Genomic DNA, 18,870 nt, shown 5'->3' on the forward strand with positions numbered 1-18,870 from the left:
CCCGTCTGACACTCTCTCTCTTCATTAATTGTAATTCGCAATTACAATTAATGCGCCTGCAGTACTTTCGCCACGCCCCCGTGCTCACTGGACACGGCCCGGTGGTGGGCAATAGAAGCTTCTACAGGTTTGTCTTTTCTGCTGCTCCTTGGGCACGACCCCGTGCTGGCTGAGCACGGGGCGTGTTCAGTCTTCTGTTTTCTCTTCTTTGCTTGGGAGGATGCCGTTGAGGGTTCGGGCAGTCTACTTTTATTCCTTTTCTTGTATTTATGTTAGAATTAGCTGTCTTTTTGCTTCTTTTGTGAATTTGAGCTCATTTCATCCTGAAAATACAAAAGGAAGACAAAAACACTCTTTTTCCAACATTAGTACTTAAAAAGGGTTAGTTTTATGCCTCATTTGATGTAATTTATATGTTGCATTTTACACACATCAGACTCCTAATTGTAAGAAGGATTTATAAACTGACAAGTGTCCAATAAGCTAAAACCTAAACCCACTACACCACCACCCAAAACCTAAACCCCCACCTCACCCCCCCCCCCCCCACCACCCAAAAACCTAAACCCCCTACCCCCCCCCTCCCCCGCAAAAAAAAAAAAAATTATACCTCACCAAAAAAACCTAACCCCCCACCCTCCGAAAACCTAACCCCCAACCCCCCAAAAAACCTAAAAAAATCCTAAACACCCACCTCCACGAAAAAACCTAAACCCCCCTCTCGACAAAAAAAAAAGAAAATAGGGGGTGGGGGATGGGGGTGGGGGGTTTAGGTTATTGGGGGGTGGTGGTGGGTGTTAGGTTTTTTTTTTTTTTTTTGTAGTGGTTTTTTTTAGAAGCCTTTGTACCCTTTTTACAATTAGAAGCATTTGTATTTGATCCTAATCCCTAATGATATTATACAAACAATCCAACAATATTATTTAAAATTAAAGTATTATAAAAAGTAAAATAATTAGTGTTTTTACATAGAGTAAATTACATTTTTGACCCTTGTGGTTATATCACTTTTACTATATTAGCCCAAAATAAGAATTTTTAACATATTTGCCCCCATGGTTTCTATAACTAACCATTTTGGCCCCTAAGTCTAGAGATCATGGGGGCCAAAATGGTTAGTTATAGAGACCATGGGGGCTAAAATGGTTAGACTAAGGGTCAAAATGGTTAGTTATAGAGACCATGGGGGCAGATATGTTAAAAATTCTTATTTTGGGCTAATATAGTAAAAGTGATATAAGCACAGAGGCCAAAAACGTAATTTACTCTTTTACATAAAATAGTTAGGTAGTTTAAAGAAAGAATATTTATAATAATCCCAAGCGAACAAGGTCTACCCTTTTTCTTCGTCATCATCATCTTAAAAACCAAAACCCTCACACATCAAACACAAATTGATCATCACAAAATTCAAACTTTCTGATCAACCAGTTTCCTTAAGAAATTGATGAGAGATGTCGAATTATCATGGGGATTTCAGTCAAAAGATCGATTACGTGTTCAAGATCGTACTAATTAGGGATTCTGCAGTTGGAAAATCTCAACTGTTGGCTAGATTTTCAAGAAATGAGTTCAGTTTGGATTCGAAAGCTACCATTGGTGTTGAGTTCCAAACGAAGATGATGGTGATCGATCATAAGAATGTTAAAGCTCAGATTTGGGATACTGCTGGTCAAGAAAGGTGTTAGTCTTTCTATTTGATTATTCTTTTGGCAAGGGCAGTAGCATACTCTTGAGCCCGGATCAAATAGTTAGCCGGTTTTTCATCACCCTTCATGGTGATTCGCAGCAGTTGGCTTTTGAGAGTAAATTCATGAGAGGAGGAAACGGGTGCATAAGCGCGTTCAAGTGATAACCATACCTCACGAGAAGTGTGTCCCTGAACATGCTGAAAAGATTCTTCAGAAACTGTGTTGACAATAAGCATACGGACATGAGCATCATTGGCGATCCATGGAACATAACTCAGGTTAACAATGGTGGTTGTTCCTGTTGTAACATTCTGTGGGGGCAAGGGATGGTACCATCCACATAACCGAGTAGGTTATGAGAGGCAAGGAAGGGTTCGACTATTTGTTTCCAGTAGCCATAGTTTGTGGGTTTTAGGGTGAAAGCAAACTAGTGAGAGTTAGGGATAGTTTTTTCCTGATTTGTAAAGGTTGTTATGGCAGCCATAATAATCGACTTAGGTTTGTTAATCGATGCAGGAAGTTGGCAGAAGGTTTGGTGATCGGCTGTTAAGATAGCAGCCAGAGGATTGTTGATCGGCTGTTTGGTTGGTTAGTTGATAGTTGCAACAGAGAAAAGAAAAAAAGAAGAAGAAGATGGCGGCAGCTTTTAGGGTTTAGGGAATCCCAGAGCGTATAAGCTCTAATACCAAATTGAAACGTGTAATTGTAATTAGGTTAAAATTGATTAATAATGATGAATACAAGGCCCTATATATAGATAAACTAATTACAACTTGGTACCCTTAATAATAATAAACTTGTCTAATTTAAATAACTTAGTCTAACACCCAACACTAAAAACTAACTCTATCCGTTTTAGGGACTATCCGAGAACGAATCAATAAAAGTTGGGGACTAAAGTTGTAATTTCTAGAAGTGTAGGGACTATAGGTGAAATCTGAGCAAACCACAAGGACTCTCTGGGCATTTTTCTCCCATTTTATTATACAAACTATCTTTTTCTAATGCCAAATTTCTATTATTTTACTCGTTGTTAGACTTTAACCCATAACCTCTGAAACTCAGATGCCTCTATTTTATTATACAAACTATATTTTTCTAATGCCAAATTCCTATTATTTTACTCGGTGTTAGACTTTAACCCATAACCTCTCAAACTCAGATGCCTCTAACGCTAAACAGGGTGGGGGTCATGGTTGGGATATGATTCGCCACGTAGGAACATGAATGGAAGGCTATACCACTCCCTTCCCTAATCCGCCATGGTTTGCATGGATTAAACCATAACCATGGTCCTCCTTTCCATTTTTCATGTAATCATTTCATTCTTTTAGACAAAGATAAATTAAATAAATAAGGGGATAGTGGTTTGGGTCATGACCACACCCTTAGGGTAGTGGTTTTGGATTGTGTATTAGAGGTGGGTGACATGACACTGACGAGGGGGGTCATGGTGGTCATGAGGGTCATGACCACACCCTATAGCCTAAAAGATTTGTTTCCCCGTTAAGCCACCAACCCAATGATATTATACAAACAATCCAACGAAGGATTGAGTTATTCTATAAAGGAGTATAAAAATAAGAAGTGTAAGAAGTTATTATAGAGTGACAAGTGTCCCAAAAGAAATCAAGTGGAAAGGGTAATTTTGTGAAAGAGAATAAAAATATGATGCACATGAAAGTCACATGCTATTTCCCCCCTATTTTTTTAAACGTCCATAACTTTAAAAAAAATATATCATAAAATCGAGCGTCTTTTTATCTTTAATATGAGTACCATATTGTTATATTTAGAAAAAAAAAATTTGAAAACCCAGTTGTGTATTACACAATGGACATAATGTAAAACACAATGAGAAAACCTAGTTACGTATTACACAATGGACATAACATAAAACACAATGAGTATCAAACAAAAAACACAATGGAAAGTAGACTAAAAACATAATCGATGATAACAGATAAAAGACACAATGGACATAACGTAAAACACAATGACTATTAAACTAAAAACACAATGGAAAGTAGACCAAAAACACAATCGATGACAACATATAAAAGACACAATGAGTATCAAACTAAAAAAACAATGGAAAGTAGACTAAAAACACAATTGATGACGACAAATAAAAGACACAATAAGTGAGATCAAATAAAAGACATAATGGACAACAGACTAAAACACAATGAGTATCAAACTAAAAACACAATAGAAAGTAGACTAAAAACACAATTGATGACGACAGATAAAAGACACAATAAGTGAGATCAAATAAAAGACACAATGGACAACAAACTAAAACACAATAGACAACAGACTAATACACAATGAACAACAGATTAAAACACAATGGATAGCAGAATAAACACAATGACAAAAACCTATAACACAAAATATAGAGTACTCAAATATAACACAATCTTTATTGTGTCATAAATTGTGTTATAAGTTTTGATAAAAACGCAATGGCCTGAACCCTAATTAACATTGTGTTATAAGTTTTGATAATAACACAATGTATAAAAGTCCTAGTAAAAACATAATGAACAAAACCCAATTAAAAGACACAATGATCTGCACCTTTAACACAATGCAAAAAAAAAAAAAAAAAAAAAAAAAATCCAGTAAAAATAAAATTTTTATTTTATTTTTATATAGCAGTATTATACTCATATTAAAAATAAAAAAAACACTTATTATGGTGAACTTTTTAAAAAAAATGTCGTATGAAAAAGTTATGGACGTTTTAAGTTGATGAGCGGAATTGACATGTACCTTCCATGTGGAGAGAAAAAGTAATAAATGTATGATTCCTTTTAGAGAAAAATGCAATTTGCGTCCCTGTGGTATGTCCTAAACATCAACCTGAGCCCCTAAATTAAATTTTTGGATGTTTGAACCCCTGACCTTATAAATTCATAACACTTTGAGTCCCTGCCGTCAGTTTGACTGTTTGAGCCAGGGGTAAGACCGTCTTTTGACATATATTAATAACACTTTGCGTCCCTATGGTATGAGTGAAATATCAACCTGAGCCCCTAAATTCATTTTTTGCTTTTTTCTTAAGAAATCTAATAATTCAAATTAAATTAACTCTTTTATTTTTAAAAAAAATGCAATCTAATAATTAACTCTTTTTAAATAAATGCAATATAATAATTAAATGTATCCTATATATATCAAAGATCCACAAGCAATTGGGTTATATTCATTCATAATAAAATTCTCGATAACAAAAGACCGTAACGTACAGACTCGATAACAAAAGACCGAAACATATAATACAGAGACAAAACGTCAAAGATCCACAAGCAGTTGTGGATCTTTACTGACGGGTGCACTTCGGAATGTAGCAGATATGAATGAATATAACCCAAGTGGTAGATATAGCTCGCTAATTACATATCTGCCACTGGGGTTATATTCATTCATATGAATGAATATAATGAATGAATATAACCCAAGTGGTAGATATGAAATTCCAGAGCTCGCTAATTACGTATCTGCCACTGGGGTTGTATTCATTCATATCAATCACTTCCTTATGTGCACCGCGCCATCTTCTAGGAGGTTGTCAAGTGTTCTTGCCTTCGTAGTTGGTGTTTTGCGTAGTATCTTTACGTCCGCAACCATTCTGTACAACAAAACACATTCAAATGAGGAACACATTCAATCCAAAACTGATCCGATACAACAAAAACATTCAAACCAGAATCAAAACCAAAACACTTTCAAACGAGGAACACATTCAATCCGAAACTGATCCGATACAATAAAAACATTCAAACCAGCATCAAAACCAAAACACATTCAAATGAGGATACCCTAAACCCTAAACCCACAAGAATCAAAAACCAAAACACATTTAAACCCACATTGAAACCCTCTCTGTTTTGATACCGTAAACCCTAAACTCACAAGAATCAAAACCAAAACACATTCAAACCTCCAAATAACACATTCAAATCATCAAATCAAAACCAAAATACCCAAATAACTGTTATCATCGAAATCAAACAAAAAACAAAAATCAAAATGAGGAACACATTCAATCCGAAACTGATCCGATCAGTTCTTAATATGAGGAACCCAAATCATCGAATCAAACACTCTGTTTTTCACCGAAAATCAACCCTATGTTTTTCACCCTCTGTTTTTCACAATATAAACACATTCAAAATCAAACCCAAAATCAAACCCAGAATCAACCCAAAATCAAACCCAGAATCAACCCCAAATCAAACCCAAAATCTGTTTTTCACCCTCTGTTTTTCATCGAATGTAACCCAAAATCAACCCAGAATCAACCCTCTGTTTTTTCACAATATAAACACATTCAAAATCAAACCCAAAATCAAACCCAGAATCAACCCAAAATCAAACCCAAAATATGTTTTTCACCCTCTGTTTTTCATCGAATGTAACCCAAAATCAAACCCAGAATCAACCCTCTGTTTTTTCACAATATAGACACATAAACACATCGAATGACCAATATGAGGATGAAGACGAACCTGATCTGTTCGATGAAGATGAAGATGATCTGTTCGATGTTCGATGAAGATGATCTGTTGATCTCTTCGATGAAGATGATGATGATGATGATCTTGGGAGTTGGGATAGCTGTTGATGATGATATTGGGAGTTGGGAGAACTTTGTCGAGACTGTTGATGATGATAATGAAACTGGTGAACATTTAAGTGTAGATATTAAAGGGTGGGGGTATTATGGACTTTTCACAACTGGCAAACGGTCAAACTGACGGAAGACTGACGGCAGGGACTCATACTGTTATGAAATTAATACCATAGGGGCTCAAAATGCAAAAAATTATTTTTAGGGGCTCAAGTTGATGTTTGGGACATACCACAGGGACGCAAATTGCATTTTACTCTTCCTTTTATATTCTTCCATTATCTTCTTTTTCTTAAAACTAATCTCAACCCTTCAAATGTTAGATCAATAGACCAAAATATTTCTTATTTATTTTTCCTTTGTATTTGATCCTAATCCATCAAAACTAAATTGATTAAAGTTAAAGTATACCAACCATATTATACAAACAATCCAACAAAATTATTTAAAGTTAAAGTATTATAAAAAGTAAAATAATTAGTGTTTTTACAGAAAATAGTTAGGTAGTTTAAAGAAAGAATATTTATAATAATCCCAAGGGCAGTTCAAACAAGGTCTACCCTTTTTCTTCATCATCATCATCATCATCTTCAAAACCAAAACCCTCACACATCAAACACAAATTGATCATCACAAAATTCAAACTTTCTGATCAACCAGTTTTTTTTTTTTTTTTTTTCTTAAGAAATTGATGAGAGATGTCGAATTATCACGGGGATTTCAGTCAAAAGATCGATTACGTGTTCAAGATCGTACTAATTGGGGATTCTGCTGTGGGAAAATCTCAACTGTTGGCTAGATTTTCAAGAAATGAGTTCAGTTTGGATTCGAAAGCTACCATTGGTGTTGAGTTCCAGACGAAGACGATGGTGATCGATCATAAGAATGTTAAAGCTCAGATTTGGGATACTGCTGGTCAAGAAAGGTCTTAGTCTTTCTATTTCATTATTCTTTTGTTGATTGCTAGAAGAGTTTTATGATTTGGGGGTGTTTGGGGTTACTGATTATGCTGATTCTGTTACTTTAATAGTGTTTTTGAAATGATATCCCTAATAAGTTTGAAATAGTTATGTGCTAAAATGAAGAAACTTGTGATGTATGCATATTGGTCTAGTGAGGTGTGATGTTTAGCTTTCCTTGTCATTGAGATCAGAGTGGGTCGGTGGTGGAACCATAACTTTTTAACCGTTACCTGGCTCACAATAGTAAACTACTCTACTTGTGACAATTTGAGGTTTTAAACTAAAAGAAAGCAATGACCTTAAATAAGGCTGTTAGACCACCCGTAGTGGTTGCCCATTTGGGCGTTTTTCATGCTCAATCACGCCCAAAACTGCCCTTTAGCCACTACGCATGGGCGTGTTTGGCAATATTTTTGTGCAGGCGTTTTTAAAATCACGCCAAAGGGGGGAGAGCTTGTCCAATCATATTTCAGCTTACATTATTTGGCCAATAAGATTTTTAAGTTTTTTTTTTTTAATTTTATTTTATTACAAAACATAATGGCCAATAATGCCCCATCCCCACTACACCCATTTTAGAAAACGCCCAATAATGCCCCATTGCTGACTGGGCTGCCACATGGCGCAAAACGCCCAAGGGTGAATATTGCCCACTACACATGGTCTTAGTAACATAGTTATTAAAGGCGCTAGGCGCACTCAAGGCGCATAGTCTAGCCTGGGGCCTAGACGCAAGGCGCAAAAAGAACGAGGGCCTGAGAAAAATAAAGCGTATAATGAAAAAAAATTAAAAATATATATTATGTATTAGAAAAAGAATGCTATTCTTCAAATAAAATAAACAAAGTCTATTATGTAACACTTTGTATCATCTAATTAGTACCAAAGTATTAGTGTATTAGTGTAGAAAAGTAGGTTTCCTTGAATAAAAAGTAGAAATCTGGCTAGAATCTTGTCAGAATTTAGAGAATTTGGCCGGAAGCTCTCTAGAATCTAGGAATCTCGCCGGAATGTGCGCCTGAACCATCATCTAGAGAATTAAAGCGCAATTTCCTCGACTTAAAGCGCAACTGCCTCGCCTCACCTGAAAAATGGGCCTAGGCGCAAGAGGCGATGGCTTTTAACATCTATGGTTAGTAAAAAAAATGGCCCGTTGGAGGGGGAAAAGGGCCAGACCCACGGGCCATCTTTTGTTCCACCTGTGGTTGGGATAAGTTTGTTGCCATTAAAGTAAAGACTAACACTAACTAGTGAGGTGTGATTAAATGTGGCAAATGGGAGCGGGTCCAGCAGTGTGAGGGGGGTTTTGAGAAAAAATTGACACGGGTTGAAATGGCATTCTAGAAAAAGGTCAACCAGCGTGTATTGGTTTTGGTTTTGTTTCAGTTTTTGTTTAGATGCAATGTATTTATGACCAGAAGCAAATTAAGGCAGGGTTTGGAAAGAATAAAGAATATGTAAAGGCATCATTTATAAGCTTTAACGGTGAGAGTTAACATACCGTGAAGAAGCTAGAATAGGTTTTTGTTAGTCATGTATTCAGAGAAGCGATTTCTTATCTTAACATAATAATAAGCCTCAAACTAACAATGTTAGGATGCCGTAACCTCCTTAGAACATGTTCAAACTCACGCTTACTACCAACCATCACCTCTTTCAATCTTTCACTGCCACCACATGACACCATTATTCACAATGCCTTGTACAATGTTCCTAAGTCCTATCCAACCTTTTCCCAACATCTCCACTGAACCAGCGACGCTGTCAGCAAGCTTTCCAGCTCAAACCTGAAACCTCCTCGTTCTATCAAAAAACCTTTCTCAAAGGGACTTGGCGTCAAACTTCACTGCACTAATTTCTTAGAACGTTCTATTATAAATGGCATGTTTGCAAGCGTACTGATTTTGTCACCGCCATGGTTAACCCTGGAGTTTGTTATTGGGAACTGCAGCTGTCGAGGGTAGTGAGATAGGGGAAGACGACACAACCGGTGAGGGTGTCTCGACTCCTGTTATGTGCATTCGTAACCCGCATACTATACTAGAATACAGATTCAGCGAAATTAGAGATGCTGAATGGTATTTTACCGGAAACATCATTCATTGAGATGTTAAAACCTGCAAATTAGGTAAATAAGTTAATTGCATCTGAAATGCGATTTTTCTCTAGAAGTAAAGTCAACAGATGAGTCAAACGATTGAACGTGACTGGAACTTTGGCTTGAGATGTTATAATACGAGAGATCGAGACGAAATGAATAGATACAGGGTCACAAATATAGTATCTTTACATTTGCTTCAACTACTCTACCTCTGACAATTTGCACGCAATATTACATACTACAAATGCATTTGCGCTATTATACTAAAATCTTTGCTATATGTTAAATAAATACAGGTACCGCGCTGTAACTAGTGCCTATTACAGAGGAGCAGTGGGAGCAATGTTGGTGTATGACATAAGCAAACGTCAATCGTTTGATCACATTGCCAGGTGGCTAGAGGAATTACGTGGCCATGCCGATAACAACATCGTCATTATGCTCATAGGAAACAAATCTGACTTGGATTCTCAACGCGAGGTATCAACCGATGATGCAAAAGAATTTGCGGAAAGAGAAGGTTTGTTTTTCATGGAAACATCTGCGCTTGAAGCTACAAATGTAGAGCCTGCATTTCTCACTATTCTTACGGAGATTTATCGAACAGTTAGTAAAAAGTCTCTTGTCGCTAACGAGGAATCCGAGGGGAGTTCTGCTCTTCTTAAGGGGACGGATATTGTTGTTCCGAGTCAAGAAGTTGTATCCGGAAGAAGCAAGTTTGGTTGCTGCTCGTCGTAGTGAATCATGTGTATGTCACAAACTTTTGGTTTATGCTTCTTGTGTATGAAATTTTATAGTTGATTTGAATTACTCTCTCTTAACTCATTTCCAAAAGAAATGTATGAAATATGTTACAATCCATAGTTAACCTTCTGAAAAGCCGTGCGGACATAAAACCAACCGTCTCACTGCCATCATCGAGGGTGAACGAACTCTGCTAGGGAAACTGGTGCCCTGGCGGCACGTCACTGCGCTGTAACACTGCAGCATGTTCTGTGCTGTCATTGGTGGCGCAGTTTCAGTTTCCCTTACTGGAGTCTTGAAACATGCACATGTGTCAAGCCCAGAAGCGGCCTGACCACCCTGTTGGGGTGGTCAAATTTATGGGTTTCCGGGGTTTGAGCTGTAGACCACCGGCGCCTAGCACAAGATGACCACCACCAGATCCATAACCATATCCTTGTTTACAAGGAATTTAGGACATCAAATTTATAGTATGCATTTCAACTTTCTGTTGAAATATTTTGGCTTTTTATGGAAAAGAATTTTGTCAAATATTTTAATACCTTAAATAAATATACCTTTTTTTGAAAATAATGCATTTAGAGATAATGTTTATTTTTTTATTCTGAAAAATTTAATTTAGGTTATGTTTTTGTAGGTGGTCTTAAAAAAAATAGGTTTTAAATTAATGAATGTGGTGTAGGTAGAAAGCATAGAAGTCCTTTTGTGGTTTGTAACGTACACTAGGTGATGCCAAACGCGTGCGATGATGACCGAATAATTCTCAACCAATTAAAAAAACAGTACTATAGTTTTGATAGAAATAAAAGTAAAAAGAGTGTTAGGCAGTTTTTTGACACAAATTTTAGCTAGGGGCAAAGTCATATTTTTATTTTTACTTGAGGGAAAATCATTTTTTTCCCGAGGGTAAAATCCTAATTTTTAGCTAGGGGAAAACCATTTTTTTATTTTTCACGGGGGGCAAAAACGTAATTTTGAATTGAAGGTGATATCGTAATTTTGAATCTAGGGGAAATTCGTAAATTTTAGCTGGGGGCAAAAGCATAAATTTATTTTGGACTGAGGGCAAATACGTAATTTTAAACTGTGGGCAAAACTGTAATTTTAAAGTAAGTATAAAATAATAAACTGGTGTAAATTCGTAATTTTAAACCGGGGAGGGGGGGGGACAAAATTTTATTTTAAACTGGGGCGAAAACGTAATTTAGGCTGAGGGTAAAAGCTTAATTTTTTTACCGAGGGCAAAATCGTATTTTTTAGCTCGGGGCAAAAGGGTAAATGTATTTTGAAGCTGGGGCAAAACCGTATTTTTTAACAGGGGGCAGAACCGTAACTTTAAATTGGGTATAAAATAATAAACTGGTTGGTCCAATGGGTATTGCTCGTCGCCCATTTGAACCAATGGCAGAGACACTATTCCGGGGCAAAACCGTAATTTTAAGGCGTGTATAAAATAATAAATTGATTGGTCTAGTAGGGGAGGGGCGACCGCCCATTTCAGCCAATGGCTGCGAACCACTATTCCCGCCGATGGGAAATGTATATGTTGAAAATTAGAGCATCCCCAACAGGGGTGAATGCCTTTGAGGTTGCGAATAGATGTAGCTAATCTTTTGAGTATCTGGTGTTGTAATGTAACTTGGTGTGAACTAACTAGTTTGTTAGTTCTATGTGTTAATAAAATTTCGCTTTGTTGCTCGTTCAAAAAAAAAAAAATAGGGGTGTTTTTTTGATGTTTTTATGATGCCAAGGTAGCATTGCCTCACCAATCACAAACATTCTCTCTCTTGCCACATTCCCATCACCTAAGAGCATCTCCAATAAGAGATGTTTTTTCATATTTTTTCTAATGCCAAGGTGGCAATTGCCCAACCAATCCCCATCTTTCTCTCACTTGCCCCTCTCACAAACACATTTCTTCTCTCTCTCCTCTCTTCTCTCTCCTCTCTCCTCTCTACACTCACATAACTTTTCTCTCTTAATTTTTTCTCATTCTTCACCACAAACATCTCTACACCCTCTCTCCTCCACATCACTCTCTCTCTCCTCCACATCACTTTCTCTCTCCCTAAAAACACCAACAAATCCTCCTATTGGAGATGCTCTAAAAACAACACTCTCTCTCCTCTCTCCTCCTTCCCTCTCACAACACCTTTCTCTCTCCTTAAATACATGTTTTTCACTACATACATCACCACATCTTCTCTCCTCCACCTCACACTCTCTCTCATCCACTTCACCTTTCTCTCTCCTTAAAAACACTAAAATACACCTTAGAGCATCCACAATAAGAGTTTTTGGTGGATGTTTTTATTTGCCATATATCACTTGCCCAACCAATAAATTTGTTTCTCTCTCTTGCCCTACACACAATACATAAAAACATCAATTTCTTTTTCACTTATTCTCTCTCCTAATCATACTCACATGTATGTTTTTTCATGTTTTTGTGGAAGAACAAAATACCTATCTCTCTCTTCCACCTCAACACTCTCTCTCATCCATGTCACCAAAAACATCTAAAAACATCCTTATTATGGATGCTCTTATTGGGAATGCTCTTATAATCAATAAAAGCTATTAAATTGGGATCCACATAACAAATAATGAAAAATTCTAAAACTTATAAACGTTTCTTTAATCTTACCTTTACATTAGATTGACACCAACACAGTTTGTTTAGTCACAAATATATGTAGAGTTGGTTACATTGATTGTCCATATGGTATTTGCATCAGTGGCCGTTATTCTGTCACACCCCAACTGATGGCGGAATCATCGGGGCGTGGCACTGAGCGAAACAGATTGTCCAGAAGTTTCCATAACAACCTTCATTACTATTCAATTTAAATGATACGTCCTATACCGTACCCCAAACAATAAAACAAGTTATTACAGACAAGCATCTAGTCAAATATTCTGTTCCGACAACTCAGATTTAAATAAAAAAATAAATATTGTTCAAATGCTTCTAGAGACTCGATCTGCAAGATCTACAGACAACTATGCTCTAGACGCTTATTCCTAGCTCGCCTTCCTAGCAGATAAGCATCCTAATTGCCTGTCACATACGTTAAAATAAGGTCAATACATATATTGTAAAGGTGAGCATACAAGTTTAATAATAGCATATAGAGTTCGAAATAGTTTACGCATAACCAGCACATACACAGAGGGAAACGAAGCATGTTAATTATCGACATGGACCTATCAATACCAGTGACTGCGGGTTGACTGTCCGAGACAGTTCGCAATACATGATTACCACCGTAATCCATGCAAATAATTGTCCTTAACAACCCCCGTGTGAACGGGTGCTGAGTCCAAACTATAGTACTACGTCGTTAAGGCAGGTAGACAGTATTCCACGTGTAAACACAATCAACGAGCATTCATTTAGTCACGTAATACATGCAATTTAGTTAGCGTTCAAACAATTGAGTAGTGTGTTCGATAGTGGTTTTTTGATAAGTAACGTATGTAACACCCAAAAGTGCTAAAAGCAAAAAGGGATCGAGTATACTCACAGCGGTTGATTGATGGATTGAAGGGAGCGCTTGAGAGTAGGGTTAGCCTGAACAGTTCGATAGTATAACGATGAATACACGTAGAATGATAACAAGTGTAAGTGGGTCGAACATCCTGGTCGATCGAACAGCAGAGTCGATCGAGTGGGTGGTTCGTTCGGCTGGACAATTCGTTCGGACAGCCTGCTCGATCGACAGGTAGGCTCGATCGGTTGAACTGTTCGAGTGGATTGTTTCTTCCTTTGAGTAGGATGTGTTTGTGTATGATGGTTTGAACTTTTGAAGTTTTTGTTGTAGCATTTGAGAACTCTGAAGTGTACTTACCTTTCAGGTCGATCGATCGAACGGTCTGTTCGATCGGTCGGCTTAACTGATCGGTTAGGAACTTCAGTAGTTGTTCCCAGCAGTGTGTCACTCGATCGAGCAACATATTCGATCGAACAGCCTGTTCGTTCTGATAGCATGTTCGATCGGGTGGCACTCCAATGCGTCGAACGAGTTGAAAATCGATCAAGCGTTGAAGCATAGTATCTCATGATCCGAAGAGTAATGTTTACCAATCAGTCGTTCGATCGGACATTACTTCGTTCAATACCATACCTCATGAGCTTGTAAAATTGTGGGGCCACATGCTAGTCGATCGGCTGGCCTAGTCGATCGGTTGACCTGTCCGATCGGTTGGGCTGTTCGTTCGAACAGCCTAACCGTTCGGTCAGCATCCTGACCTGGTCGGCCTATTCGTCTAACACTTGGCTGTCCTTGTTATTTAACGTTATATCGAGGTAGTTTGACAACGAGCTAAACCATGGAACTTCCATTCTTACTTGTTTCACCTGTTCGGACAGGAATCACCCAAGTCTGGCTAGTGAACGGTTCGGATCGGTAGTCTAATGTTTAACCCGAAATCGGTGAACCTCGTAAATAGAATCTGAATCTTGAACCACTCATCCACTAGAATATTTGGTGAGTTGGCTCGAGCTCCATTTCTACCGGTTTGAAGGCATTGAGCGTAAAAGAGTTGAAAGAAAGTTGGAATTCCTTCTTTCAATCCTTCACAGCATGGAAATGTTTAGATCTTCGGTAGATCTTAGCTTGTTTATGTGGAAATCGGTTAGATCCAAGCTATTCATTGTGGATTGAAGTCAGGACATGGTGTTCTTGAAGAACACCGTGTTGACATCACCCAAGAATGCCTGGATCTTGGTGATTTCACTGTTAGAAATCAAAAATCGAAAGCTAGAAAGGTGTAGGAGCATGTTTTGATTAAGAAAGTACAAGATTTAGGTTGGAAACTTACCGAAATCGGAAGAAATCTGAGGAAAGAGGAGGAGCACGAGCTGGTCGGTCAGAACTTTCCAAAAGTGGTAAAGAGTGACAATGACAGCCCTATTTATAGGCTCCAAAAAAGGAAAGGGCTGGCCGATCGGCCAGGCTTCCCCGATCGGACAGCCTGCTCGATCGAACAGCCTGTTCGATCGGCTGGGCTGTTCGATCGGCTGATAGCCTGTTCGATCAACAGTCTGGTTCGAGGGTTCGGGCGACGATTTTCGATATCTCGGTTTCGATCGAAGGCGTTACGAGTACGATAGAGTTTTCTATTCAAATTACTTTCAGTCCCAACTACTATATCTAACATACAATCACCTATAATTCACCTCATCCTAACGTTACCATTCGTCGTAGTTCGATTTCGATTGTATTCGATTTGAGTTTCGAGTTTTCGATTCGAGTTTCGATTGATCACCATACAAAGCACAAAACATAACGTAAACACACACAGATAACACATAAGGCACACACACACGTATAACAACACCCAAAGTTCGCGTAATTCGAGATTTGAGTTCGATGATAGTTAGATCGGTTTGATTACTGATTAGTTAACTTTATCGCATTATTACTTCCTACCATTCACAGTCGTAAATCGGTTCGCGTTAGAACATTCGATTACCTCGATTCTTTCTGATTACAACACTTACTCCACATAATACAAATAAAACTGAAAATAGACTATCTACGGTCAAAGAAAGTCAAAGTTGACTTGGACTTTGACTTTGACTTTAACATTCGAAAACACGGGGTGTTACAGCCTCCCCTTGTTTAGGGAATTTCGTCCCGAAATTAGGTTCGAAGCTGCACAACACCGTGAATTACCAATTTGATGCTTCAGATCTTCATTTAAACAATTGCGGGTACTTGGCCTTCATGTCGCTTTCAAGTTCCCAAGTGAACTCCGCGCCTCATTTGCCTTCCCATCGGACTTTCACGATAGGGATGCGTGAGCGTCTGAGTTGATTGGTTTGGCGATCCATGATTTCGACAGGCTTTTCCACGAAGTGTAGCGTTTCAATGACCTGAAGATCGTCGAGAGGTACAATCAAATCATGGTCAGCTAGACATTTTCGGAGGTTCGACACATGGAAAGTCGGGTGGACGTTACAGAGTTCCTCCGGTAGTTCGAGTTTGTAGGCGACTTTTCCGATTCTTTCCAGAATCTTAAAAGGTCCAACGTATCGAGGCGCTAGTTTCCCTTTCTTGCCGAATCTGACTACACCCTTCCAAGGTGATACCTTTAGGAGTACGTTGTCGCCAACTTCAAATTCAAGGGGCTTGCGTCTTCTATCGGCGTAACTTTTCTGTCTATCCCTGGCCTTTGCCAAGTTGTCGCGAATCTGGAAGATTTTGTCAGTCGTTTCTTGTAGTAGCTCGGGACCGGTTAATTGCGAATGACCGACCTCGTGCCACACAATAGGCGAACGACATCTTCTTCCATACAAGGCCTCGAATGGTGCCATTTGTATGCTGGCATGATAGCTGTTGTTGTACGAGAATTCGACTAGCGGCAGATGTTTGTTCCAACTACCACCAAAATCTATAACACACGCACGGAGCATGTCTTCAAGAGTACGGATCGTTCTTTCAGTCTGTCCGTCAGTTTGAGGATGGAATGCAGTACTCAGATTAAGCGACGTACCAAGGGCCGCTTGAAACGTTTCCCACAGTCGCGAAGTAAACCGAGCGTCACGGTCTGAAATGATGTCACGAGGCGTACCATGATTACGAATGATCTCGTCGGTGTAGATTCGGGCTAGTCGTTTTACCTTGTAGTCTTCCCGTATTGGCAGAAAGTGGGCTGATTTGGTCAGACGATCTACTATAACCCAAATGTTATCGTGACCTGATGGCGTGGGTGGAAGTTTGGTTATGAAATCCATAGCTATACTCTCCCACTTCCATATGGGAATTGGAGGTTGTTCGAGTAAGCCGGAAGGTCGTTGATGTTCAGCCTTGACTCTTGCACAAGTCAGGCAACCTCCCACATAGAGAGCGATATCCCGTTTCATACCCGGCCACCAGTACTTATAACGAAGGTCCTGGTACATTTTGTCAGCACCGGGATGAATAGAGTATCGGGACTTGTGGGCTTCGTTCATTATAATCTTTCGCAAATCGGTCCGCTTAGGGGTCCAGATTCGGTCCAGATAATAGAAAATCCCATCTGCTTTGCTTACCAGCTGAGCTCCATCATGGTAGATTCTCTCCTTCTTCAAAGTGTGTTCGTTAAAGCAAGCATGTTGGGCTTCGCGGATGAGAGTTTTGACGTTGTGCTGGGCTTGGGTATTGCGAATACGGAGCAAATAACTTCGTCTGCTGAGTGCGTCGGCAACAACATTTGCCTTGCCTGGGTGATAACGAATCTCACAGTCGTAATCGTTAAGAAGTTCTACCCATCGGCGTTGACGCATGTTAAGTTCTTTCTGATTAAAGATGTGTTGTAAACTCCTGTGATCGGTGAAGATCGTACACTCGGTACCATACAGGTAGTGTCGCAAAATCTTCAATGCAAAAACAACTGCGCCTAGCTCGAGATCGTGGGTTGTATAGTTCTTCTCGTGGATTTTGAGCTGACGAGATGCGTAAGCTATAACCTTGTCTCGTTGCATGAGAACACAGCCAAGACCAAGGTTAGAAGCATCACAGTAGACAATGAAATCGTCGTTTCCGTCCGGCAACGTGAGAACAGGAGCATTACAGAGCTTGCGCTTAAGGGTTTGAAAAGCAGACTCTTGTTCAGTTCCCCAAACAAAAGACATGTCTTTATGGGTAAGAGCGGTAAGCGGCACAACGATCTTAGAGAATCCTTCGATAAATCTTCGGTAATAACCCGCTAATCCAAGAAATGATCGGACTTCAGACGGGTTCTTTGGCGTAATCCAGCTTTTAACTACTTCAATCTTTGCGGGATCGACATGAATACCCTGACTATTCACTATGTGACCCAGAAACTGAACCTCCTCCAACCAGAATTCACACTTGGAGAACTTGGCGTAGAGTTGGTTCCCCTGGAGCAACTCGAGAACCAAACGTAGATGTTGCGCGTGTTCGGCTTTCGACTTGGAATAAATCAGGACATCATCGATGAACACGATGACGAAACGGTCGAGATAAGGCTTACACACGCGATTCATCAGATCCATAAAAACCGCTGGTGCGTTGGTTAGACCAAAAGGCATAACAACGAACTCATAGTGGCTGTATCGAGTGTGAAAGGCTGTTTTGGGTATGTCTTCTTCTTGTATGCGCAACTGATGATAGCCTGAACGTAGATCGATCTTCGAGAAACACTTGGCACCTTGTAATTGATCAAATAAGTCGTCGATCCGAGGTAGGGTATAGTGGTTCTTTATGGTTAGCTTATTCAATTCCCGATAGTCGATACACATCCGGAACGACCCATCCTTCTCTTTGACGAAAAGGACTGGTGCGCCCCAAGGAGAAGTGCTCGGGCGAATAAAGCCTTTTTCAAGTAACTCCTGGAGTTGGTTTGAGAGTTCCCTCATTTCGGATGGCGCGAGTCGATAAGGGGCTTTGGCAACGGGGTTAGCTCCAGGAATGAGGTCGATACGAAAGTCGATATCACGGCTTGACGGGAGTCCTGGGAGATCATCAGGAAATACGTGAGGGAATTCACAAACACAGGTACCTGGTCTACCGCCATTTCTTTCCTTTCTTTCTTCGCTGCTACAATGTTGGCTAAGAAAGCGCTGTATTCCTTGCGGAGATACTTGCTAGCTTGGACGCATGACATAAGTTTAAGACTTTTCGAAGCTGTTTCTCCGTACACACATAATAGATCACCATTCGCGAGCGATAATCGAATCATATTTTCGTAGCACACGACTTCAGCATGGTTTTCGCGAAGAAA

The 18,870-nt window shown here is 39.2% G+C and overlaps 2 protein-coding genes across 2 annotated transcripts; both read left to right on the forward strand.

The window, feature by feature from the left end:
* Positions 1-1,454: 1,454 nt before the first annotated feature.
* On the forward strand, positions 1,455-1,852 carry LOC110928775 (ras-related protein RABA4d). Its single transcript, XM_022171803.1, has 2 exons — positions 1,455-1,681; positions 1,723-1,852. The coding sequence occupies exons 1-2, from the start codon at positions 1,455-1,457 to the stop codon at positions 1,850-1,852; spliced, it is 357 nt and encodes a 118-aa protein (XP_022027495.1).
* Positions 1,853-6,869: 5,017 nt separating this feature from the next.
* Positions 6,870-10,261, forward strand: LOC110873462 (ras-related protein RABA4d). Its single transcript, XM_022122405.1, has 2 exons — positions 6,870-7,255; positions 9,690-10,261. Exons 1-2 carry the CDS (start codon positions 7,029-7,031, stop codon positions 10,129-10,131), a joined length of 669 nt encoding a protein of 222 aa, XP_021978097.1. The 5' UTR covers positions 6,870-7,028; the 3' UTR covers positions 10,132-10,261.
* Positions 10,262-18,870: the final 8,609 nt, after the last annotated feature.

Source organism: Helianthus annuus, chromosome 1 (genome assembly GCF_002127325.2).
Source record: "Helianthus annuus cultivar XRQ/B chromosome 1, HanXRQr2.0-SUNRISE, whole genome shotgun sequence".
Classification (NCBI taxonomy): domain Eukaryota; kingdom Viridiplantae; phylum Streptophyta; class Magnoliopsida; order Asterales; family Asteraceae; genus Helianthus; species Helianthus annuus.